This window comes from Protobothrops mucrosquamatus, unplaced genomic scaffold (assembly GCF_001527695.2).
Source record: "Protobothrops mucrosquamatus isolate PMUCROS unplaced genomic scaffold, P.Mucros_1.0 scaffold783, whole genome shotgun sequence".
In the NCBI taxonomy this organism is placed as follows: Eukaryota; Metazoa; Chordata; class Lepidosauria; order Squamata; family Viperidae; genus Protobothrops; species Protobothrops mucrosquamatus.
Genome location: NW_015387051.1, coordinates 1 through 25953, shown reverse-complemented (window position 1 = coordinate 25953; position 25953 = coordinate 1). Strand labels below are relative to the sequence as shown.

The following is a 25953-nucleotide window of genomic DNA, read 5'->3' as shown; positions in this document are numbered from 1 at the left end:
AGAGGCCATTAACCAGTAGAATTCAACCACTGAATTGGACGCCAAGTGACAACATCAGTCAAAATATCATTATGCAATAAAAGTCTCTTTAACCAACCAGTAGCCTTATTTTTGCTGTATGTGTGTAATACACAGACCATTCCGAATACCCGCGCTCTCTAAATCTCTTCAGAAAGAAAAAAAGGCTTACTTAGGCAAACAAATTTAATTTTTTTACCCCATGCAAAGAGTTGTCAGAGCAATCGTTCTTCCTTCTCTTATTTTTATCATAACTTTTCAACTCCCCAAACTGGAAAAAAAAAGATTTATAACTTTCATTATTTCAGGCACAGAGAGACACCGGTGCTGACCTCAGCTTCTTAATGCTGAGGTCGTTCATCACATGCGGCTGATGGGATATTTATTTAGATCGGGGTTTTACATGTCAGTCATAAAATATGGAAATGCTTGCCAAGTTGATTTTTTTTTTTTTAAGATTCGAGGGAGTTTTGTCATTGTGTTTGCCTGCTTTTTGAGAGATCCTTCAGATCTAATTCCCGAAGTTCTCTCTTCTGTTTTGAATATCAGAATGCTTATTCGCCGTTATTTTTTTTTTCCTGTGAAAACAAAAACGAAAATGAAAATTATACTGAGGGGAGCTAACAGCTTTTTAAAAAATAAACACTGTTGTTAAAAAATCAGTGCTAAAAGAGTAAGTTAGCAATTATTCGATAGGAATACAGAAGTCAAAATTCTGTTTTCTTATTTTCTAATTCTTTTCTTTTTCCATTTTTTTAATAGCAACTTCCCATGTTTCATGGAGAAATGAATATTGGGACATAAACGGGGTATTCTTAAGCTTTGCTCTATTATGGAGGGAAGTTCAGAAGTTAAGGCTGGAATCACACAGCTGTGATCTAATTTGTTGCACAAACAAATTAGCTTGTACAAACTAGCCAACGTTTGTGGCTTACTTAAAAAAGGAGTCAGCAAAATTGCAACTTGGTGCAATGTGCACATCCACCCAGTTGTAAAACGAAGTTGGGAGATGGGAGTCAACAGTTTATTCACTGACTTGGTGTTCAGATTTCTTTTGTGAGGTTGTGGTTTCCTTGTTCTTTTAAAACTTCTACAGGGGAAGATTTGTTCTTTTATTTGAAGAGGGTTATTTTTTGTTGTTTCAGAAGCTGATGACGGTGTCCTTGAAGAAAAATCTGCAGCTGGCAGAGATCCAGATGTTTGGCATGTTGGCCTGAAAGTTGCTTGGGATATAGAGACACCAGGCTTAGCAATTCCACTTCATCAGGGAGACTGTTACTTTATGCTTGGTAAGTTCAAACACAAAGTTGATGTTCTATTCTATTCTATTCTATTCTATTCTATTCTATTCTATTCTATTCTATTCTATTCTATTCTATTCTATCATGATTCTATTCTATTCTATTCTATCATGATTCTATTCTATTCTATTATGATTCTATTCTATTCTATCATGATTCTATTCTATTCTATCATGATTCTATTCTGTTCTGTTCTATTCTATTCTATCATGATTCTATTCTATTCTATCATGATTCTATTCTATTCTATTCTATTCTATTCTATATTCCAATATCTATTCTATTCTATTTGATTTGATTCCTGTTCTGATTCTATTCCTGTTCTGATTCTATTCTATTCTATTCTATTCTATTCTACTCTACTCTACTCTACTCTACTCTACTCTACTCTACTCTATTCTATATTCTATTCCAGTGACGGCGAACCTTTTAGAGACCGAGTGCCCAAATTGCAACCTGAAACCCACTTATTTATCGCTGGGTGCCAGGTGGGTGTGGCTCACTGGGTGGGCGTGGCTGTGGTGGTCATGGCAGATTGGGTGGGTGTGGACAAGGTAGGCATGATCACCTCGATGTTGCTCATGGGGGGGACACCTGTGGGGGCCAGGCAGGGTTGGGGGAGATCCAGGGGGTCTCTGGCAGGTGGGGCGGTGGGCAGGAGGCTCGTCCTGCTGGGTGAGGCGAGGCAAGGCGAAGCAGGGCAGGGATGCCATTGTCACAGGGCAAGGTGAGGCCAGGGCGGCTGCTGCCTGACACCATCGGCCCCTGCACACAGAAGCCAGCGAGCGCATGGGTGCTGGGATGCATCCGGCCATGTGGGACCTCGGTGAGTTAGTGGGCGGCTGGTTGAAGAGGGACAGTTGCCATCTTCGGGGCATGGCGTGTGTGCCCACAGAGAGGGCTCTGAGTGCCGCCTCTGGCGCCCTTGCCATAGGTTCGCCATCACTGTTGTAGTCTAGTCTAGTCTAGTCTAGTCTAGTCTAGTCTAGTCTAGTCTAGTCTTTTAATGATCTAAGGAGAAATTTCCTGACAGTGAGAACAATTAATCAGTGGAACAGCCTGCCTCCAGAAATCGTGGGTGTTCCATCACTGGAGGTTTTTAAGAAGAAATTGGACAACCATCTGTCTGAAATGGTATAGGGTCTCCTGCTTGAGCAAGGGGTTGGATTAGAAGACCTCCAAGGTCCCTTCCAACTCTATTGTTCTGTTATTCCTGGGCCTTTCATGGAAAAACAGGGACTATGACCCAACTTTAATTATGGTCAAAAAGTGGGCATATTGTATATTTCAACCCTCCAGAGATAAATATTATTGCTACGCAGTGAATGGTTTATTGATGTTTAGCTTAGTGTTTTTGGCGCATCGACCAAGTGATGACTTGCAAACTGTGCTTTATGGTTTAGCAACCCACTGCGGTTAATCACACGATGGGCTTGCACAATATTTAAAGCTGTACTTAAATGATATTTCCTCCACTTCTAGAACAAGGAGAGTTTTTCTGTGGGTGAATGAGGGGATGGGATCAAAGTTGGGAGAAAATAGCCAGAGTTTCCCCTAAGACCATTAGCTGTGTTTTTGCCATAAATTATGATGCTAAGCAAAATGACTTGCACCAGAAAAAAATGTGCATTGCACAAATACACAGTATATTATGCATGCAAATTATAACTGTATTCTGCATCATAGCTTGGCCCCTTGAGGAAAAATCCTGCCTAGATCATACAGTGTAACTTATCCCAGCACTAAGTGTCAGTTGTTGCATAAGGCATAATAATAATAATAATAATAACAACAACAACAACAACAACAACAACAACAACAACAACTTGGCAGTGGCTGGAGACAGCAGAATAGACAAGAAAGAACTGGAGAAGATAACAAAATACAAAGACCTACAAATAGAAATAGAAAGACTGTGGCAAAGGCAAGCAAGGGTAGTACCAATAGTAATAGGCGCCTTGGGTGCAATCCCAAAACAACAGGAGCACCACTTGAACACCATTGGCATTGACAAATTTGCTATTAGTCAATTGCAAAAGGCGGCCTTACTAGGAACTGCTTCCATCCTGGGATGATACCTGTAATACCATCAAACATCCACATCTGCCTATCCCAGGTCCTTGGTAAGGACTCAATAGGTAGACCAAAATGCCAAATCCAGTCTGAACATCTGGCTGACTGTGCGATGATCAATAATAATAATAATAATAATAATAATAATAATAATAATAATAATAATAATAATAATAATAATAATAATAATAAAGTTGGAAGGGACCTTGGAAGCAAAATACATGTCGGGCCTGTTGAAGCCACAGCTGTTTCTTATAGATCAAAGGGTTGCTGGAAGGTTAGGGGCTTAAACGCAGCTGGGGGATAAATTCAACCGGGCCTCCCTTTGGTGGGGAGTAAGACGGAGTAAGCATCCTCAGAGGCCTGAGTGAGTTAGACTTCAAGGCACAGCCAAAACTTTCCTCCCCGTTAACCAGAAACGGGGAGCACCTTTGAGTGGAGTTGATGGGTGGTTGGAAAATTACAGGCTTAAACCGGAGAAACCTCTTTGGTACGGCTGCCTTCCAGCGGGTTGACTTCGGAAACCTGACCCCATTTTTGAGCCTGCGTACCCCCTGCATCTATTTTTTTTTCAAGCAGCCCCCCCGACCCCCCCCGAAATGTATTTATTGCCACTCAGACTTTGATCTTGTGAGTTTTCTAAGCTTACAACGGTCTTCTTCCGTTTTCCGTTGATTAATTACGCGAAGTTTCTCTCCTTCTCCCCCCCCCTTCCCCATGCTCGGTTCTCTTAAATGTGCCTCTTCTGGCAACTGTAGAATAATTTCTTATTTTAGGGGCTTTTAGGAGTATTGACTTTTTTTTTTTTGCAATAAAGAAGAGATAGTTTTGCAATAATGATTCTCGACGTGAGACGTTGGCTAAGTGAGCTTTGCCCCACGTTGTGACTTTTCTTGCCACCGTTGTTACTGCAAGGGAATCACTGCAGTTGTTAATAGTTGTTAGATAGTCCTCGACTTACGAACACAACTGAGCCCAATTGTTGCTAAGTGAGACGGTTGTTAGGTGTAATTTTGGTCCATCTGATGACCTTCCTTGCTGAAGTTGTTAAGTGAATCCCTGCCGTTGTTAAATTAGTAACAGGGTTGTTGACTGAATCTGGCATCCCCCCGTTGACTTTGCCTGTCAGAAGGTCATAAAAGGGGATCTCGTGACCCTCCTGGGACGCTGTGACTGTTATAAGTACGAGTCAGTTGCCAAGTGTCTGAATTTGGATCACGTGACCGTGGGGGATGCTGCAACAGTCGTAAGGGTGAAAAACGGTCCTTTTTTTCAGTGCCGTTGTAACATTGAACGGTCACTAAATGAACTGTTGCAACTTGAGGACTAGCTGTATTCCCAGAAACAGCCTCTACCTTGGAATGGAATGGAATGGAACAGAATATAGGATAGGATAGGATAGAATAGAAAATATGGAATAGAATAGAGTAGAGTAGAGTAGAGTAGAGTAGAGTAGAGTAGAGTAGAGTAGAGTATTATTATTATTAATTATTATTATTATTAATTATTATTATTATTATTAATTTAATTTATATACCGCCCTTCTCCCGCAGGACTCAGGGCGGTATATAAATTAGTAGAGTAGAGTAGAATAGAATAGTATAGAATAGAGGACAGGATAGAATAGAATAGAATAGAATAGAATAGAATAGAATAGAATAGAATAGAATAGAATAGAATAGAATACAGGACAGGACAGGATAGGATAGGATAGGATAGAAAATATAGAATAGAATAGAATAGAATAGAGGATAGGATGGAATAGAATAGAATAGAATAGAATAGAATAGAATAGAATAGAATAGAATAGAATAGAATAGAATAGAATATGAAATTGGAAGGGACTTTGGAGGTCTTCTAGTGCAGCCCCCTGCTCAGGCAGGAGGACCTGTACCATTTCAGACAAGTGGCTGTCTACCCTCTTCTTGAAAACCTCCAGTGATGGAGACACCCACGATTTCTGGTGGCAAGCTATTCCACTGGTTAATTGTCCTCACTGTCAGGAAGTTTCTCCTTAATTCCAGGTTGCTTCTCCCTTTGGTCATTGGCGATCGGGTGACCTCAGGATCCTCAACTTTCATAAATAGCACCCGAATTTTGATCAGGTGACTGTGGGGAGGCTGCAACGGTCATAATTGCGAGGATCCCTTTTCTTCTAATTTCCTTAAGCTCTCTTCAGGGTTGAATACTTACCTGTACTTCAATGGTCTTTTCCTAGATGACCTGAATATGACTCACCAACATTGTGTGCTGGCTGGCCGGCAGTCAAGATTCAGCTCTACACACCGAGTGGCAGAAGTGAGTAACAAAACTGTGGGAACGACTATTGAGGGCTGAGAACTTGGACACAGCAACTAAAGATAATCCTGAAAAGTGCAGGGACAAATTCACCCTGTTCTTTGCAGCAATGCATAAGAAACCTATTGTCCTTTCCTGGTTGTTGTTGTTTTTTTTTTAATTTGCTTTTTAACTCCCTCCTACAGTCTGAGTTGCTAAGATTTTTTTTTTCATACAGGGAAGCCCCCTATTTATGACCAGAACTGGAACTAGAATTTCCATGGCCACAAGTCGGCAACCTGCGGCTCTGGAGCCGCATGTGGCTCTTTGAGCCTTCCCCTGTGACTCCCAGCCTCCTCTGCCATTTGCAGAGAGAGACAGAGATAGAGAGAGTCACTTGCGCTTCCCTGCTTCTCTCTCTCTCTCTCTCTCTCTGTGTCTGTCTGTCTGTCTGTCTGTCTGTCTGTCTGTCTCTCTCTCTCTCTCTCTCTGTGTGTGTGTGTGTGTGTGTGTGTGTGTGTGTGTGTGTGTGTGTGTGTGTGTAAAAGAGAGTGGACTCACGGTGTTCTCCGACAAGCTGAAAAGCTTTTGGGGCAGGGCTCCTCCCTTTGCTGCATCTCTGCAGGAAGCAGGAAGGGCAGGAGAGAGCTAGCTAGCCCAGCTATGCTGACTCAGGAATTCTGGGAGTTGAAGTCCATGAGTCATAAAAGAGTCCAGGTTGCCTATCCCTGAGCTTGTTGGAGAACAGCTTGAAGCCAGCTTGCCAGGTGAGCAGAAGATCGGAGAGAGGGGGGGAGAGAGAGGGAGAGAAAGAGAGAGAGAGAGAGAGAGGGAGAGAGAGAGGAAAGGAGGGAGGGAGAGGAAAGAGAGAGAGAGAAAGAAAGAGAGTGGGGGAAGAGGACTGGCAGACCAAGGGCAGAAAGAAAGAGAGGGAGGGAGGGAGGGAGAGAGAGAGAGAGAGAGAAAGAGAGACCCTTTTGACATCTAAAATGAAGATAACACTGCATATATCCTTTTTTTAACCTTTATGAGTGTTTTGTTTTTGGTGGGAAATGGGTCCAAGTGGCTCTTTGAGTGTTTTGGGTTGTGTACCCCTGTCCATGGCTAAGCAAGGCAGTTATTGAGCGAGCTGCGCCTGGTTTTATGACTTTCTGCCACCGTCGTTTGAATCACCATGGTTAAGGGAATCAAACAATTGTTAAACGAGCCATTGTAGTTAATCAAGGAGTTGTTAAGCGAATCTGACTTCCCCCATTAATGTGGCTTGTCGGACGTTAAGTGAGGAGGTCACAAATGATATTCGTATGACCTGGGATGCCGCACCGTCGCATATTCAGGTAGTGCTCAACCTAACGAGCACAGCTGAGCCCAAAGTTTCTGTTGTTAAGTGAGACATTTGTTAAAGGACTTGTGCCCCCATTTTACAACCTTTCTTGCCTCAGTTGTTAAGGGAATCACTGCAGTTGATAAGTTAGTAACCTGGTTGTTAAGTGAAACACGATTCAAGTGTGTTGTTTAAGAAAACACAACACATACAAACAAGTCTAGTAGGTATAGAAGAGCAGGCAGAGCTGGAGGGTGGAGTTATATGAGTCATTAGCCTTGAGTCATTACATGGCCACAAATGATCGAAGTCCAACCCCTCTTGAATTATGTTGATCCTTATCTGGAGCTAATATTGAATTTTAGTTGACTAGATTCTTGTGCATAGGCTGGAGCAATAAATCTTCTTAATTGCAACTTAATGTAGGGTCCTGATTCTTTGCCCTTGACCTTAGAAGAACCAATAGTTCAAATACTCTCTGAATTCATGGATAGGACTTGTACTGATGTGGGCTTAGTTTACATTTGATTCATTTAACAGTGGTTTGTTGAGTAGCCCTTGGTGAGTTGTGAAGGAAGTTATCCTTTTATAAACTGTAGGAATATAATTGTAGAAATGTAATGCCATTATATGAGACTGTCTATTTGGCACAAATGTAGCACTGTAACGCAAATGTAGCAATGCACTGCCAAATGTGTGAGAAGGTCTGTCTACTGCTTCCTGCCTATGTAAAGTGACCACAAAAAGTAATCAGCAAAGACAATGAATTATGACCTACTTGAGTAGAGGTTACAAATAAACAAAGATAAGACCACAGGATGGAGGGAAATTGCCAGGATGACCTTTTTAAATGTAAAGCAACTTCAAAGAATGTAGAGAAGGAGAGATGGGAGGGTGTCTTAGGCATGACTGCACTGTAAAAGGTATAAATTGTATGGCTTGGAAACTGCTTGTGGCGCTCCTGGAACCCAATCCATTGGGAAAGGTCCAGGAGGCCGCGTTTACAAATGCCTTTCTTTTCTTCTCTTTTCTTTTTATTCTTTTTATGTTTTTCTCCAATAAAACTTTGTATTGTTAACCAGACTTGTCTTCGTATTGTGAGTATCAAAGTTTGGGTTTTTTATATCTCACAGTTGTAAGTGATGGTTTAGAGCAGTGATGGCGAACCTTTTAGAGACCGAGTGCCCAAACTGCAACCCATAACCCACTTATGCATCGTCGGATGCCAGGTGGGTGTGGTCCATTGGGTGGGTGTGGCCCATTGGGTGGGCGTGGCTACAGTGTAACAGCAGACTGGGTGGGACTAAAAAGTTCAATCAATCAATTACAACTTTGCGAGATCTTTTTTTCCCCGCGAGAAGTTGAAATTGACTGATTGATTGAACCTCTTTTTTTTTTGCACACGGCGGCGGAGGCCTAAAGCGAAAAGGTTTTATAAAACCCAGCTGAAGGCCTAGGACTGGGGCGACGACGCGCGTGCCCACAGAGAGGGCTCTGAGTGCCGCCTCTGGCACCCGTGCCATAGGTTCGCCACCACTGGTTCTCAGGGACCCACTAAATTATAACAGGATTTACTTGGCTTTGACTTCCGGTTGTGGTAAAATCACACTCGTTTTTTTTTCTAACACTAACTTTCTTTCTCTTGTTCGTCAATCCCAACAGTGCTCAACGGGGACCTTGCCATACATTCTGGACAAATGCAAGGCAGCGCTGGAGAATTTGAGCACCGATCTTGATTCGAAGGGCCCGTCCCTGAAATCATTGGAGATCGGAGATATAACGCGGGTGGAAAAAACTCACAGTGAGGTAAGAAGACCCTTCCCCACCGTTAAGACGTCGACAATCTTTTCGTGTCCTTAACAAGGAAAGAGAGACCAAAATGAGACATACTCTAGTAAGTAGTCGGAAGAAAAATCCAGAGGAGCGTCCGTAAATCGGAGGTCTTACCGTTCCGGAGTCCCACGACGATATCCAATTGTCTACTTAATATCGTGTAGATTTCCATCTTGTCTCCTTGTTTTTTTTTACAAGATTCTTAACATAACTGCATCCCCAGAAGCATTTCAGGGTATCTTCTTGGTTCTTTTTCTTGTGACCCCAAAATACGGAAGGAAGGAAGGAAGGAAGGAAGGAAGGAAGGAAGGAAGGAAGGAAGGAAGGAAGGGAAGGGAAGGAAGGAGTACAGGAAGGAAGGAAAGAAAGGAGGGGGAGGGAGGAAGCAAGAAAGGGAGGAAACAATGAGGGAGGGAGGGCAAAAGGAAGGATGAAGAGAAGGAAAAGGAAAGAAGGAAGGAAGGAGTACAGGGAGGAATGATAAAGGGAAGGGAAGGAAGGGAGGAAATGAAGGAAGGGAGGGAGGGCAAAAGGAAGGATGAAGGGAAGGAAGGAAGGAAGGAAGGAAGGAAAGAAGGAAGGTCTTCAGTGACCTCCTCCAGCTTCAGATCTTCTCCAGCTACCTTAGGGCGACACCCTGCAGCACCCCGAACTCTGAGTATTCTGGAAGTTATATCCTCGCACATCTGGATGGCGCAGAATTGAGGAAGCTGCTCTGGAGGCTTTGATCTCTAAGCCTAGTTTCATCAAAGAGGCAGTATAAATCACCCTCAGCTGCCCACCTGGCTTTAGTTGACTGGGAAATGTTAAGTAGGACTGGATTCTTGGCAAAAAGGATGAATCTGAGAACAGATTTTCAGGCCCAGGATGTGAAGTTTTTTTTTAGAGTGTACAAATTACTTTAGGATAATGGAGGTAGTTTGGCTGTTTGCTGATCCAGAGAGCCTTGGATTTCAGATTTTGGTTATTAAAAAAAAAAAAAAAGAACAGCCCCTGATTTTCTTTCAGGTACGTGTGCTTCTGTGATTCACTCCCACGGTGACCCGTGGCCTAAAACTCTGTCTCTCTAGAGGACTTTCCAAATGAATAAAAGCTTCATCATTAGAGTCTGTGGGTTGCTTTTTCTATTTCTGGATCTTTCTTGATCTGGTATCTTCTTAAATGTATTGACTGAGGACGAGAGGAGCTGCAGTTTATCACTGGCCCACTTGATTGAGGAAAGCTGTAGTAGTTATTGCTGGTTGCTTGTAAAACCAGGAAATTGTGATCCTCTGCACTACTCAACTGAGCAGTGAAAAGAGGATTGATACTTTTCTGTATCTCTCCCACAGCCACAGTGTTCCTATTCCCCCACTCCCACCAACACTGACAGGGCAAACCACTTGTACATAAATCGAGAGCAACTCCACTCCCTTCTAACACTGATGAAGTTACCTAGTAGGGTCATTAAATGTCTGCAAAGAAACAACCAAGCTCAGAAAGCATGAAGGACCCCCCTCCTACTCCTCCACAAACCCCAATTCCCTTCTAGCACTGATGATGTTACCTAGTTGGGTAATGAAATGTCTGCAAGGAAACAACCAAACTCAGCACCAAGGACCCCACAGTCCTCCTCCTCCTCCTCCTCCTCCCCTCTCCACAAACCCCAATTCCCTTCTAGCACTGATGATGTTACTTAGTTGGGTCATAAAACGTGCTAGAAAACAAAGTGGGTGGTAGGCGTAGGAAACTAGATGCAAAATTTCTAGGGGAAAAGCGTAGAATGAATGACTTTTTTTGTTAGGGTTAATTCCTGGCATATATTTTTGTTCCTTTTTTCCCCATGGAAATCAAGACCAATAATAGCAATAGCCCTTAGACTTATATACCGCTTCACAGTGCTTTTACAGCCCTCTCTAAGCGGTTTACAGAGTCAGTCTATTGCCCCCTCCCAACAATTTGGGTCCTCATTTTACCGACTTCGGAAGGATGGAAAGCTGAGTCAACCCTTGAGCCGGTCAGGATCGAACTCCTGGAGTGAGCAGTAAGTTAGCCTGCAGTACTGCATCCTAACCACTGCTCCACCACAGCTCATAATGTGTTTAAATAATGTGCTTATGGTTGGAAATTACGTAATAAGCATCATCAGGCTTTCACTGGAGAGCTGGGAGGGGGGGAAAGCTTGCAACCAACTCACCGTGTCTTCACCTAAGGCTACTTGAAGGTGTTCAACTAAGCTGTTTCTACCTATCCACACCAGGTGTGGTGGCTCTACCTTTAGGTAGGTAGATGCTGGAATGATGTGCTCACCACATCAACTCCCTTACGCTAATCTTAGAAGACGCTGTCTCATCGAAAGTCTGGAAGCAAAGTTCAACCACCAGCTTGTTTGCATCCCGCATGCAAAATAGGACACGTTGCTTGTTCGCTGAGATTGACTTGGATTCTGAAATCAACACAGGCTGCCAAGGTGTTCCCAGTGCCAACAGTTAGGCTGCTGCTGCCAAGCGCATCGGTGTCTAAGGCTAAAGTGTGTTTCCTGCGCAGTGCAACTCAGCCGGTGGTCCTGCTGGCCTCGAAGAGAGGAAGCACACAGATCACTACCTAGGGTGGCATTTAATAAGCCAAGGGCCTTTAAATAATTAACCGAGGACCGACACCACCCTTGGCTCACCAAATGTCAGCCAAACAGCTCCGTGGCCTTTCTCCCGTGCCTTATTGACCGTCGCTCTTAAAGCGCGCCTTTCATAACGGCTTAAAGGGCGAACGGAGAGGGGTGGGTGTGACAACCGAGGTAGAATCATTGCTGCAAGCAGTGGAAGATCAAGACCAAAAAACAAAAACAAAATCATGCGCGTTTGTATATCGTTCTGCTTTGACAGCGCACGCTGCGATGGCTGCCATTTTTTGCCTTAAATGGTTTTTTTTTCATTGCAACAATGAAAAAAAGTAAAAATTAGCACACACTCTGGGAACTATTAAGGAGGAGCTGTCTTCGCCCACTTTCTCTTACACAAACTATCTAAAACTTCATCGTCTCTTGCTCCTACTCTGGAGTTCAGCACCTCCCTCCTTGGATTCTGCACAACCTTCCCTCACATTAAGGAGAGAAAACCAGTTTGCTGTAGTAGTTCAGGCATCAGGGTAGAAACCAGGAGACAGTGAGTTCTAGTTCCCCTTTAGGTGGAAAATCTGCTGGGTGACCTTGGGCCAGTCCCTATCCCAGTGGTGGCGAACCTATGGCACGCGTGCCAGAGGCGGCACTCAGAGCCCTCTCTGTGGGCACATGCGCCATGCCCCAGAGATGGCAACCATCCCTCTTCAACCAGCTGCCTGCTAACTCGCCGAGGTCCCACATGGCCGGATGCATCCCAGCACCCATGTGCTCACTGGCCTCTGTGTGCAGGGGCCAATGGTGTCAGGCAGCAGCCGCCCCGGCCCCTGCCTCGCCTTGCCCTGTGACAATGGCACCCCCGCCCTGCCTCGCCTTGCCTCGCCTCGCCCCCCAGGACGAGCCTCCTGCCCACCGCCCCACCTGCCAGAGACCCCTGGATCTCTCCCAACCCTGCCCGGCCCCCACAGGCGTCCCTCCCCATGAGCAACATCAAGGTGATCATGCCCACCTTGGCCACACCCATCCAATCTGCCATGACCACCACAGCCACGCCCACCCAGTGGGCCACGCCCACCTGGCACCCGGCGATAAATAAGTGGGTTTTGGGTTGCAGTTTGGGCGCTCAGTCTCTAAAAGGTTCGCCATCACTGCCCTGTCCCTTAGCTCCAGGAAGGAGGCAATGGCCAAACACTTCTGAATTCTTGGCAATAAAACTGCAGGGACATGTCCGGGCGGTGGCCAGGAAAACTGTCTTGAAAACCCCCTAAAAACTGTGGAGATCACCTCTCATCTCCTTCCTTTATCATCCTTTAGGGGGGAAAAAGGAGAAATGCCTTTAATTATGGCTCCTTAAAAGTAAAACAGCACCTTTAAATACTGGAGGTTAAATAAACTATAGCTGAACGCTGTCCTAGAGGGACACGCATTCTTAACTTCGCAGAATAAGTTAAACTATTTATGTAACCTTTCTTTGAAATGCTCACATCCACTTCTGTTAACTGGTGTCCACTAATCCTGTCCGTGTATTTTACAAACAGGGTTTCCTTCTGTTTTTTTTTTCTCTAATTTTTTTCATCTAGAGCCTCTTTCTCCCCCCCCCCTCTTTGTTTAAACAAAGTCTATTGAAAGCTGTTACAACTCATCCAACAGGTATTTAGCAACCGTCAACTTAAAGTCCCTTCTGTTTTGCCTAAAGGAGGAGGAGGAGGAAGCCATAGTGTGGGGTGCGAAAATATTCCCAGGTGAAAAGTTAATTGTAGAAAGGGAACGTGTTGCTTCATCTCCAAGTTTCTCTTTGTTCGGGGCCCATCACAACGCAAGTTAGGATAAACAGAACATAGTTCTTTGTGGTCACAGGTGAAGGCTGAAATGGAATTTAAGCGTCTTTGGGTGTACAAACATGTCGATTGTAGCAGAGATAAATAGGCAGTTCCAGTTGACCAGAATTGCCAATCGTTGGAACATTTCTTTTAAAAAAAAATAAATCTAGAAAGAAAGAAAGAACATCAAGAACTGAGACTTACAAAGAAAAAGGAACGATGTTTGCTTATGAAATGTTAAATGTTGTACGATTGGGTTCAAGCTGTGCTCTTGGCAACGTCAAATATTGAACTTGGTTGTTCTCAAACCGTCTTGGGAATTTTTAACCTGTTGTATCACTGTAAAGTAGAGAAAGACGGTTTGGTTTAGTAGTTAAGGCACTGGGCTAGTAAGCAGGAGATCGTGAGTTCTAATCCCGCCTTAGCCATGAAAGCCAGCTGGGTGATCTTGGGCCAATCACCAGCAGACTGAGAGTTCTAGTCTTGCCTTAGCCATGAAAGCCAGCTAGGTGACTTTGGGCCAATCACCAAGAGACAGAGAGTTCTAGTCTCGCCTTAGTCATGAAAGCCAGCTAGGTGATTTGGGCCAGTCACCAGGAGACTGTGAGTTCTAGTCCCACCTTAGACATGAAAGCCAGTTGGGTGATCTTGGGCCAATCACCACCAGACTGAGAGTTCTAGTCCCACCTTAGCCATGAAAGCCAGCTAGATGACTTTGGGCCAATCACCAGGTGATTGAGAGTTCTACTCCCGCCTTAGTCATGAAAGCCATCTAGGTGACTTTGGGCCAATCACTAAGAGACAGAGACTTCTAGTCCCGCCTTAGTCATGAAAGCCAGCTAGGTGATTTGGGCCAATCACCAGGTGATTGAGAGTTCTACTCCCGCCTTAGTCATGAAAGCCATCTAGGTGACTTTGGGCCAATCACTAAGAGACAGAGACTTCTAGTCCTGCCTTAGTCATGAAAGCCATCTAGGTGACTTTGGGCCAATCACTAAGAGACAGAGACTTCTAGTCCCGCCTTAGTCATGAAAGCCAGCTAGGTGATTTGGGCCAGTCACCAGGAGACTGTGAGTTCTAGTCCCACCTTAGACATGAAAACCAACTGGGTGACTGTGGGCCAATCACCAGTCAATTCTGAAGAAGCTTCTTGGATGGGAAGCGAAACGTTTTCAAAGAAAAATCCAAGAAGGGCCAGTTGCCTTTTGGAAAAGCACCTTTGGGACACCTGGAGAAATAGCCCAGCAGAGTTCAGACTGATCAATATTTGGGGGTGGACAGTACTCCGTTTTATAGGAAAGTTAAAGGAAAAAAAAAAAATCCATTAGAAATCTATGCAAACCATTTTTCTACGCTTCTTAAAGAGGTGTCCACATCATTACCACGACCTGAACTCGATTGAAAAGGAGACTGTTATAAACCACGTTGTCAATCTCTTTCAAAAAAAATATGTCTTTTTTTTAACAGGTGGAATTTGAATGGTTGCGGCAGTTCTGGTTCCAGGGGAAACGGTACAGAAAGTGTACTGACTGGTGGGACAAGCCCATGGCAGACCTGGAAGAACTTTGGAGACAAATGGAGCTCATGGTATGTTCTTCTCAAGGCCTTCTTAGGCTCTTAGGACTGTGCCCTGGACTTCTCTTTACCATTCCTTCCAAATGATTAAATGGCAGGGATGAGCCATCTCTAACCACGTGGCCTCCAATCAGGCCTAAAGCTCAGCCTTGAAATTCAGCAGCCCATAAGCTAATTCTCCCATTTTTTTGCCCTTCAGAATAAGAGGTGAAATAGTCAACTGAAGCTTCTTTGAAAGAACCATGGCAGTGATACAAAACCTCTAACCCAGCCTCTCACAGGCTGATTTCCACCACTAAGCAGTCTCCATGCCAATGTTTTATTCTGGGTTGTGTTTTTTTTTTAAAAAATTTCTGACTTGGATAATAACAAAATCGTCTGTTCCTTTGGTACTGTATCAAAGAATTAGGAAGGTACCTTATTTGAAAAGTCATAAGGGAGGCCCTTGACTCTGGCCTGGGAGGACATCCTGAATGACTTGCTGGGTTAGAAGGACCTCTGCCACATCTCCACGGGGAGGCTGAATTGACCCCATGGAAAATACGCTACACCAATGATCTGATTTCATTGGAGGCCATCTTTGGCTTCTCTGGGGAGTTGAAAGAGACTTTAGAGAGCATCTCGTCCAACCAGAAGTTGTGGGTGCTCCATCACTGGAGGTTTTTAAGGAGAGACTGGACAACCCTTTGTCTGAAATGGTATAGGGTTTTCTGCCTGAGCAGGGGGTTGGACTAGAAGACCTCCAAGGTCTCTTTCAACTGTTATTCTATTCCATCCCATAATTCTATTCTATTCTATTCTATTCTACTCCATCCCATAATTCTATTCTATTCCATCCCATAATTCTATTCTATTCTATTCCATCCCATAATTCTATTCTATTCTATTCTATTCTATTCTATTCTATTCTATTCTATTCTATTATTTGATTCCTCTTCTCCTCTCTTCTCTTCTCTTCTCTTCTCTTCTCTTCTCTTCTCTTCTCTTCTCTTCTCTTCTCTTCTCTTCCATTCCATTCCATTCCATTCCATTCCATTCCATTCCATTCCATTCCATTCCATTCCATTATGTATTCTATCATTATTCTATTCCCTTCTATTCCATTCTATTGCTTAACTTCCTGTGAAATTTGAAACTTAGGATGGGTAAACCTCTTTCTCTCTACCTCGAGTTGTCATTGCCAGAATGGCCCCAATCCTAAGAAGAGCAACTACAGAAGGCATCGTTCACAAGTTGGTCCCTTTCTGCAGCCCACTTGAGACCCCATCCATTCATGCCACGCTGGGTTCAATGGAATGCGATTCGGGAAGGCAGCTGGGTTCAATGGAATGCGATTCGGGAAGGCAGCTGCATCAATCATGTCCACACCTGTTGCGATTCAAGTTTCGCATTTACAGCCGGTTGCAGCATCCCATGGTCCCGTGATCGCAACCGGTGATCTTCTCAGCTGGTTTCCCACCAGCAACATCAAACAGGGAAGCCAGATTTGCTTAAAGATCACGCAGTTCATTGAACAGCCTTGCGATTCACTTAATGAGGACCGTGGCAAAAGTTGTAAAATCAAGTCCGGTCACATGAGGACTTGTTTAACAACTGCATCGTTTAGCGACTATCTGTACCCAGATTCTGCTTCGGGTGAAAACCAAGGGCCCCTGTGTGTGTTGTCAGTTTATCTTTGAAAGGACCAGGGCAGAGCATAGAACAAATTTTTCAGAGAGTCAGCTGTCAAAAAGTTCAGAAAACACTTTTCCAAGGGTTCTGCCCCCCCCCCCCCCCCCCCTCTCTCTCTCTCTCTCTCTTCCCCCTCCTCTCTCTCTCTTTCTCTCTCTCTCTCTTTCCCCCTCTCTCCTCTCTCTCTTTTTCTCTCTCTCTCTCTCTCCTTTTCTCTCTCTCTCCCCTCTCTCTTTTTCTCTCTCTCTTTCCCCCCTCTCTCTCTTTCTTTCTTTCTTTCTCTCTCTTTCCCCTCTCTCCTCTCTCTCTTTCTTTCTCTCTTTCCCCTCTCTCTCCTCTCTCTCTCTCTCTCTTTCTTTCTTTCTCTCTCTCTTTCCCCCTCTCTCTTTCTCTCTCTCTCTCTCTCTTTCTCTCTCTTTCCCCTCTCTCCTCTCTCTCTTTTTTCTCTCTCTTCCCCCCTCTCTCTCCCCCTCCCCCCCCCCCCTCTCTCTCTCTCTCTCTCTTCCCCCTCCTCTCTCTCTCTTTCTCTCTCTCTCTCTTTCCCCCTCTCTCCTCTCTCTCTTTTTCTCTCTCTCTCTCTCTCCTTTTCTCTCTCTCTCCCCTCTCTCTTTTTCTCTCTCTCTTTCCCCCCTCTCTCTCTTTCTTNGGGAAGGGGTGGCAATTCTGCAGCTGTTAGAAAAGCACAGGAATTGTTCCTTTCTCTCTGGTTTTACTCTGTATGAGATCATTCATCAGCCTTCTTTTTAGGTCTCCTCGCAGGCATTTAGCCTCCAGAATGGCAAGGCCTCAGGGTGCTGCTATAGGTTAACAGATGAATTATAGCACATCTAAAGGTAGAACAGAGGGTTTTTTTTACAAGATTCTTAACATAACTGCATCCCCAGAAGCATTTCAGGGTATCTTCTTGGTTCTTTTTCTTGTGACCCCAAAATACGGAAGGAAGGAAGGAAGGAAGGAAGGAAGGAAGGAAGGAAGGAAGGAAGGAAGGAAGGAAGGAAGGAAGGAAGGATGAAGGGAAGGGAAGGGAAGGGAAGGGAAGGGAAGGGAAGGAAGGAAAGAAATAAAGGAGGGGGAGGGAGGAAGCAAGGAAGGGAGGAAACGGAGGGAGGGCAAAGGGAAGGATGAAGAGAAGGAAAAGGAAAGAAGGAAGGAAGGAGTACAGGGAGGAAGAATAAAGTGAAGGGAAGGAAGGGAGGAAACGAAGGGAGGGAGGGAGGGCAAAAGGAAGGAAGGAAGGAAGGAAGGTCTTCAGTGACCTCTTCCAGCTTCAGATCTTCTCCAGCTACCTTAGGGCGACACCCTGCAGCACCCCGAACTCTGAGTATTCTGGAAGTTATATCCTCGCACATCTGGATGGCGCAGAATTGAGGAAGCTGCTCTGGAGGCTTTGATCTCTAAGCCTAGTTTCATCAAAGAGGCAGTATAAATCACCCTCAGCTGCCCACCTGGCTTTAGTTGACTGGGAAATGTTAAGTAGGACTGGATTCTTGGCAAAAAGGATGAATCTGAGAACAGATTTTCAGGCCCAGGATGTGAAGTTTTTTTTAGAGTGTACAAATTACTTTAGGAGGTAGTTTGGCTGTTTGCTGATCCAGAGAGCCTTGGATTTCAGATTTTGGTTATTAAAAAAAAAAAAAAAAAAGAACAGCCCCTGATTTTCTTTCAGGTAAGTGTGCTTCTGTGATTCACTCCCACGGTGACCCGTGGCCTAAAACTGTGTCTCTCTAGAGGACTTTCCAAATGAATAAAAGCTTCATCATTAGAGTCTGTGGGTTGCTTTTTCTCTTTCTGGATCTTTCTTGATCTGGTGCCTTCTTAAATGTATTGACTGAGGACGAGAGGAGCTGCAGTTTATCACTGGCCCACTTGATTGAGGAAAGCTGTAGTAGTTATTGCTGGTTGCTTGTAAAACCAGGAAATTGTGATCCTCTGCACTGCTCAACTGAGCAGTGAAAAGAAGATTGATACTTTTCTGTATCTCTCCCACAGCCACAGTGTTCCTATTCCCCCACTCCCACCAACACTGACAGGGCAAATCACTTGTATATAAATCGAGAGCAACTCCACTCCCTTCTAACACTGATGATACCTAGTAGGGTCATGAAATGTCTGCAAAGAAACAACCAAGCTCAGAGAGCATGAAGGACCCCCCCCCTCCTCCACAAACCCCAATTCCCTTCTAACACTGATGATGTTACTTAGTTGGGTAATGAAATGTCTGCAAGGAAACAACCAAACTCAGAGAGCACCAAGGACCTCACAGTCCTCCTCCTCCTTCTCCCTCCCCCCTCGCCACAAACCCCAATTCCCTTCTAGCACTGATGATGTTACTTAGTTGGGTCATAAAACGTGCTAGAAAACAAAGTGGGTGGTGGGCGTAGGAAACTAGATGCAAAATTTCTAGGGGAAAAGCATAGAATGAATGACTTTTTTTGTTAGGGTTAATTCCTGGCATATATTTTTGTTTCTTTTTTCCCCATGGAAATCAAGACCAATAATAGCAATAGCCCTTAGACTTATATACCGCTTCACAGTGCTTTTACAGCCCTCTCTAAGCGGTTTACAGAGTCAGCCTATTGCCCCCTCCCAACAATCTGGGTCCTCATTTTACCGACCTCGGAAGGATGGAAAGCTGAGTCAACCCTTGAGCCAGTCAGGATCGAACTCCTGGAGTGAGCAGTAAGTTAGCCTGCAGTACTGCATCCTAACCACTGCTCCACCACAGCTCATAATGTGTTTAAATAATGTGCTTATGGTTGGAAATTACGTAATAAGCATCACTGGAGAGTTGGGGGGGAAAAAGCTTGCAACCAACTCACCGTGTCTTCACCTAAGGCTACTTGAAGGTGTTCAACTAAGCTGTTTCTACCTATCCACACCAGGTGTGGTGGCTCTACCTTTAGGCAGGTAGATGCTGGAATGATGTGCTCACCACACCAACTCCTTTACGCTAATCTTAGAAGACGCTGTCTCATCGAAAGTCTGGAAGCAAAGTTCAACCACCAGCTTGTTTGCATCCCGCATGCAAAATAGGACACGTTGCTTGTTCGCTGAGATTGACTTGGATTCTGAAATCAGCACAGGCTGCCAAGGTGTTCCCAGCGCCAACAGTTAGGCTGCTGCTGCTGCCAAGCGCATCGGTGTCTAAGGCTAACGTGTGTTTCCTGCGCATTGCAACTCAGCCGGTGGTCCTGCTGGCCTGGAAGAGAGGAAGCACACAGATCACTACCTAGGGTGGCATTTAATAAGCCAAGGGCCTTTAAATAATTAACCGAGGACCGACACCACCCTTGGCTCACCAAATGTCAGCCAAACAGCTCCGTGGCCTTTCTCCCGTGCCTTATTGACCGTCGCTCTTAAAGCGCGCCTTTCATAACGGCTTAAAGGGCGAATGGAGAGGGGTGGGTGTGACACGGAGGTAGAATCAGTGCTGCAAGCAGTGGAAGATCAAGGCCAAAATAAAAATAAAATTTGTGCGCGTTTGTACATCGTTCTGCTTTGACAGCGCATACTGCGATGGCTGCCGTTTTTGCCTTAAATGGATTTAATAATAATAATAATGATAAAATTGAAAGTGACCTTGGAGGTCATCTAGTCCAACCCCCTGCTCAGGCAGGAAACCCTATACCATTTCGGACAAATGGCTGTCCAGTTTCTTCTTAAAAACTTCCAGTGTTGGCGCATTCACCGCTTCTGGAGGCAGGTTGTTCCACTGGTTAATTGTTCTCACTGTCAGGAAGTTTCTCCTTAGTTCTCGGTTCCTTCTCTCCTTGATTAGTTTCCACCCGTTGCTTCTTGTCCTGCCTTCAGGCGCCTTGGAGAATAGCCTAACTCCCTCTTCTTTGTGGCAGCCTCTGAGATACTGGAACCCTGCTATCATGTCTCCCCTCGTCCTTCTCTTCGTTAAACTAGACATACCCAATTCCAGCAACTGTTCCTTATATGTTTTAGCCTCCACTCCTCTAATCATCTTTGATGCTCTTCTCTGTACTCTTTCTAGAGTCTCAGCATCTTTTTTACATCGTGGTGACCAAAACTGGATGCAGTATTCCAAGTGTGGCCTTACCAAGGCATTGTAAAGTGGTATTAATACTTCACGTGATCTTGATTCTATTCCTCTGTTAATGCAGCCCAGCACTGTGTTGGCCTTTTTGGCAGCTGCAGCACACTGCTGACTCATATTTAAGTGATTGTCCACTAGAACTCCGAGATCCCTCTCACAGTTACTACTATTGAGCAAGGTACCCCCTATTTTTTCCATTGCAACAATTAAAAAAAGTAAAAATTAGCACACACTCTGGGAACTATTAAGGAGGAGCTGTCTTCGCCCACTTTCTCTTACAAAAATATCTAAAACCTCATCGTCTCTTGCTCCTGCTCTGGAGTTCAGCCCCTCCCTCCTTGGATTCTGGACAATCTTCCCTCACATTAAGGAGAGAAAACCAGTTTGATGTAGTAGTTCAGGCACCAGGGTAGAAACCAGGAGACGGTGAGTTCTAGTTCCCCTTTAGGTGGAAAATCTGCTGGGTGACCTTGGGCCAGTCCCTATCCCTTAGCTCCAGGAAGGAGGCAATGGCCAAACACTTCTGAATTCTTGGCAATAAAACTGCAGGGACATGTCCGGGCGGTGGCCAGGAATCAAAAACTGTCTTGAAAACCCCCTTAAAAACTGTGGAGATCACCTCTTGTCTCCTTCCTTTATCATCCCTTAGGGGAAAAAAGGGAGAAATGCCTTTAATTATGGCTCCTTAAAAGTAAAAACAGCACCTTTAAATATTGGAGGTTAAATAAACTATAGCTGAACGCTGTCCTAGAGGGACACGCATTCTTAACTTCGTAGAATAAGTTAAACTATTTATGTAACCTTTCTTTGAAATGCTCACATCCACTTCTGTTAACCGGTGTCCACTAATCCTGTCCGTGTATTTTACAAACAGGGTTTCCTTCTGGTTTTTTTTTTCTCTAATTTTTTGCATCTAGAGCCTCTTCCCCCCCCCCTCTTTGTTTAAACAAAGTCTATTGAAAGCTGTTACAACTCATCCAACAGGTATTTAGCAACCGTCAACTTAAAGTCCCTTCTGTTTTGCCTAAAGGAGGAGGAGGAGGAAGCCATAGTGTGGGGTGCGAAAATATTCCCAGGTGAAAAGTTAATTGTAGAAAGGGAACGTGTTGCTTCATCTCCAAGTTTCTCTTTGTTCGGGGCCCATCACAACGCAAGTTAGGATAAACAGAACATAGTTCTTTGTGGTCACAGGTGAAGGCTGAAATGGAATTTAAGCGTCTTTGGGTGTACAAACATGTCGATTGTAGCAGAGATAAATAGGCAGTTCCAGTTGACCAGAATTGCCAATCGTTGGAACATTTCTTTTAAAAAAAAAATCTAGAAAGAAAGAAAGAACGTCAAGAACTGAGACTTACAAAGAAAAAGGAACGATGTTTGCTTATGAAATGTTAAATGTTGTACGATTGGGTTCAAGCTGTGCTCTTGGCAACGTAAAATATTGAACTTGGTTGTTCTCAAACCGTCTTGGGAATTTTTAACCTGTTGTATCACTGTAAAGTAGAGAAAGACAGTTTGGTTTAGTAGTTAAGGCACCGGGCTAGTAAGCAGGAGATCGTGAGTTCTAGTCCTGCCTTAGCCATGAAAGCCAGCTGGGTGATCTTGGGCCAATCACCAGCAGACTGAGAGTTCTAGTTCCACCTTAGACATGAAAGCCAGCTAGGTGTCTTTGGGCCAATCACCAGGTGATTGAGAGTTCTAGTCCCGCCTTAGTCATGAAAGCCATCTAGGTGACTTTGGGCCAATCACCAAGACACAGAGAGTTTTAGTCCCGCCTTAGTCATGAAAGCCAGCTAGGTGATTTGGGCCAGTCGCCAGGAGACTGTTCTAGTCCCACCTTAGACATGAAAGCCAGCTGGGTGATCTTGGGCCAATCACCACCAGACTGGGAGTTCTAGTTCCACCTTAGACATGAAAGCCAGCTAGGTGTCTTTGGGCCAATCACCAGGTGATTGAGAGTTCTAGTCCCGCCTTAGCCATGAAAGCCAGCTAGGTGACTTTGGGCCAATCACCAGGTGATTGAGAGTTCTAGTCCCGCCTTAGTCATGAAAGCCATCTAGGTGACTTTGGACCAATCACCAAGAGACGGAGAGTTCTAGTCCCGCCTTAGTCATGAAAGCCAGCTAGGTGATTTGGACCAATCACCAGGAGACTGTGAGTTCTAGTCCCACCTTAGCCATGAAAGCCTTCTAGGTGACTTTGGGCCAATCACCAGGTGATTGAGAGTTCTACTCCCGCCTTAGTCATGAAAGCCATCTAGGTGACTTTGGGCCAATCTCCAAGAGACAGAGAGTTCTAGTCCCGCCTTAGTCATGAAAGCCATCTAGGTGACTTTGGGCCAGTCACCAGGAGACTGTGAGTTCTAGTTCCACCTTAGACATGAAAACCAACTGGGTGACTGTGGGCCAATCACCAGTCAATTCTGAAGAAGCTTCTTGGATGGGAAGCGAAACGTTTTCAAAGAAAAATCCAAGAAGGGCCAGTTGCCTTTTGGAAAAGCACCTTTGGGACACTTGGAGAAATAGCCCAGCAGAGTTCAGACTGATCAGTATTTGGGGGTGGACAGTACTCCGTTTTATAGGGAAGTTAAAGGGGGAAAAAAAATCCATTAGAAATCTATGCAAACCATTTTTCTACGCTTCTTAAAGAGGTGTCCACATCATTACCACGACCTGAACTCGATTGAAAAGGAGACTGTTATAAACCACGTTGTCAATCCCTTTCGAAAAAAGATGTCTTTTTTTTAACAGGTGGAATTTGAATGGTTGCGGCAGTTCTGGTTCCAGGGGAAACGGTACAGAAGGTGTACTGACTGGTGGGACAAGCCCATGGCAGACCTGGAAGAACTTTGGAGACAAATGGAGCTCATGGTATGTTCTTCTCAAGGCCTTCTTAGGCTCTTAGGACTGTGCCCTGGACTTCTCTTTACCGTTCCTTCCAAATGATTAAATGGCAGGGATGAGCCATCTCTAACCACGTGGCCTCCAATCAGGCCTAAAAAAACTCAGCCTTGAAATTCAGCGGCCCATAAGCTAATTCTCCCATTTTTTTGCCCTTCAGAATAAGAGGTGAAATAGTCAACTGAAGCTTCTTTGAAAGAACCATGGCAGTGATACAAAACCTCTAACCCAGCCTCTCACAGGCTGATTTCCACCACTAAGCAGTCTCCATGCCAATGTTTTATTCTGGTTTTTTTTTTTAAAAAAAAATTCTGACTTGGATAATAAGAAAATCGTCTGTTCCTTTGGTACTGTATCAAAGAATTAGGAAGGTACCTTATTTGAAAAGTCATAAGGGAGGCCCTTGACTCTGGCCTGGGAGGACATCCTGAATGACTTGCTGGGTTAGAAGGACCTCTGCCACATCTCCACGGGGAGGCTGAATTGGCCCCATGGAAAATACGCTACACCAATGATCTGATTTCATCGGAGGCCATCTTTGGCCTCTCTGGGGAGTTGAAAGAGACTTTAGAGAGCATCTCGTCCAACCAGAAGTTGTGGGTGCTCCATCACTGGAGGTTTTTAAGGAGAGACTGGACAACCCTTTGTCTGAAATGATGTAGGGCTTCCTGCCTGAGCAGGAGGTTGAACTAGAAGACCTCCAAGGTCCCTTCCAACTCTGTTATTCTATTCTTTCCCATATCTATTCTATTCTATTCTATTCTATTCTATTCTATTCTATTCTATTCTATTCTATTCTATTCTATTCCTTATTCTCTATTCTATTCTATTATGCTTCTACTCTATTCCTCTTCTCTTCTCTTCTCTTCTCTTCTCTTCTCTTCCATTCTATTCTATTCTATTCTATTCCTTATTCTCTATTCTATTCTATTCTATTCTATTCTATTATGCTTCTACTCTATTCCTCTTCTCTTCTCTTCTCTTCCCTTCCTTTCCATTCCATTCCATTCCATTCTATTCTATTCTATTCTATTCTATTCTATTCTATTCTATTCTATTCTATTCTATTCTATTCTATTCTATAGCTTAACTTCCTGTGAAATTTGAAACTTAGGATGGGCAAACCTCTTTCTCTCTACCTCGAGTTGTCATTGCCAGAATGGCCCCAATCCTAAGAAGAGCAACTACAGAAGGCATCGTTCACAAGTTGGTCCCTTTCTGCAGCCCACTTGAGACCCCATCCATTCATGGCACGTTGGGTTCAATGGAATGCGATTCGGGAAGGCAGCTGCTTCCCAGTGTCCATCAATCATGTCCACACCTGTTGCGATTCAAGTTTCGCATTTACAGCCGGTTGCAGCGTCCCATGGTCCCGTGATCGCGACCGGTGATCTTCTCAGCTGGTTTCCCATCAGCAACATCAAACAGGGAAGCCAGATTTGCTTAAAGATCACGCAGTTCATTGAACAGCCTTGCGATTCACTTAATGATGACCGTGGCAAAAGTTGTAAAATCAAGTCCGGTCACATGAGAACTTGTTTAACAATTGCATCGTTTAGCGACTCTCTGTACCTAGATTCTGCTTCGGGTGAAAACCAAGGGCCCCTGTGTGTATTGTCAATTTTTGCCCTCTGCTCCTTCCTAAAGATCTTTGAGAGCACAAAGGCAGTGCATAGAACAAATTTTTCAGAGAGGCAGCTGTCAAAAAGTTTGGAAAACTGACGGTAACAACGCCGAATGTTTAGGACAGGGGTCTGCAACCTTAAACACTCAAAGAGCCACTTGGACACGTTTCCCAGAGAAAAGAAAACACTGGGAGCCGCAAAGAGTTTAATTAAAAAGAAATAGAAGCTGCTGTGCATGAGTTCTCTCTCTCTCTCTCTCTCTTTCCTCTCCCTCCCTCTCTCTCTTTCCTCTCACTCCCTCTCTTTCTCTCTCTCTCTTTCCTCTCACTTTCTTTCTTCTCTCTCTCCCTCTCTCTTTTTCTCCCTCTCTCCTCTCTCTCTCTCTCTCTCTCTCTCTCTCTCTTTTCTCTCTCTCTTTCTCCCTCTCTCCTTCTCTCTCTCTCCCTCTCTCTTTCTCTCTCTCTCTCTCTCTTTCCTCTCCCTCTCTTTCTTTCTCTCTCTTTCCTCTCCCTCTCTCTCTTTCTCTTTCCTCTCCCTCTCTCTCTCTTTCTCTTTCTTCTCCCTCTCTCTTTCTCTCCCTCCCTCCCTCTCTTTCTCTCTCTCTCTCTCTCTCTCTTCCCCTCTCTCTCCTTTCTCTCTCTCTCTTTCTCTCTTTCCCCCCTCTCTCTCCCCTCTCTTTCTCTCTTTCCCTCTCCCTCTCTCCTTTCTCTCTCTCTCTTTCTTTTTCTTTCTCTCTTTCCCCCTCTCTCTCCCCTCTCTTTCTCTCTCTCTTCCCCCCTCTTTCTCTCTCTCTTTCCCCTCGCTCTCCTTTCTCTCTCTCTCTCTCTCTCTCTCTCTCTCTCTCTCTCTCTCTCTCTCTCTCTCTCTCTCTCTCTCTCTCTCT

At 44.6% G+C, this 25953-nt stretch overlaps 1 protein-coding gene across 1 annotated transcript in view; it reads left to right on the top strand.

Annotated features, from left to right (window-relative positions):
* The window catches only part of FTO (FTO alpha-ketoglutarate dependent dioxygenase), a gene marked incomplete at its 3' end in the record, with an annotated part of 40408 nt that extends 16993 nt beyond the window's left edge, over window positions 1-23415 (top strand). The window contains exons 3-7 of the mRNA XM_015818744.1: window positions 1164-1307; window positions 5611-5690; window positions 8656-8799; window positions 14707-14826; window positions 23296-23415. Of these exons, the coding sequence (XP_015674230.1) occupies window positions 1164-1307; window positions 5611-5690; window positions 8656-8799; window positions 14707-14826; window positions 23296-23415 (608 nt within the window). The remainder of the gene's footprint in view (window positions 1-1163; window positions 1308-5610; window positions 5691-8655; window positions 8800-14706; window positions 14827-23295) is intronic.
* Window positions 23416-25953: the final 2538 nt, after the last annotated feature.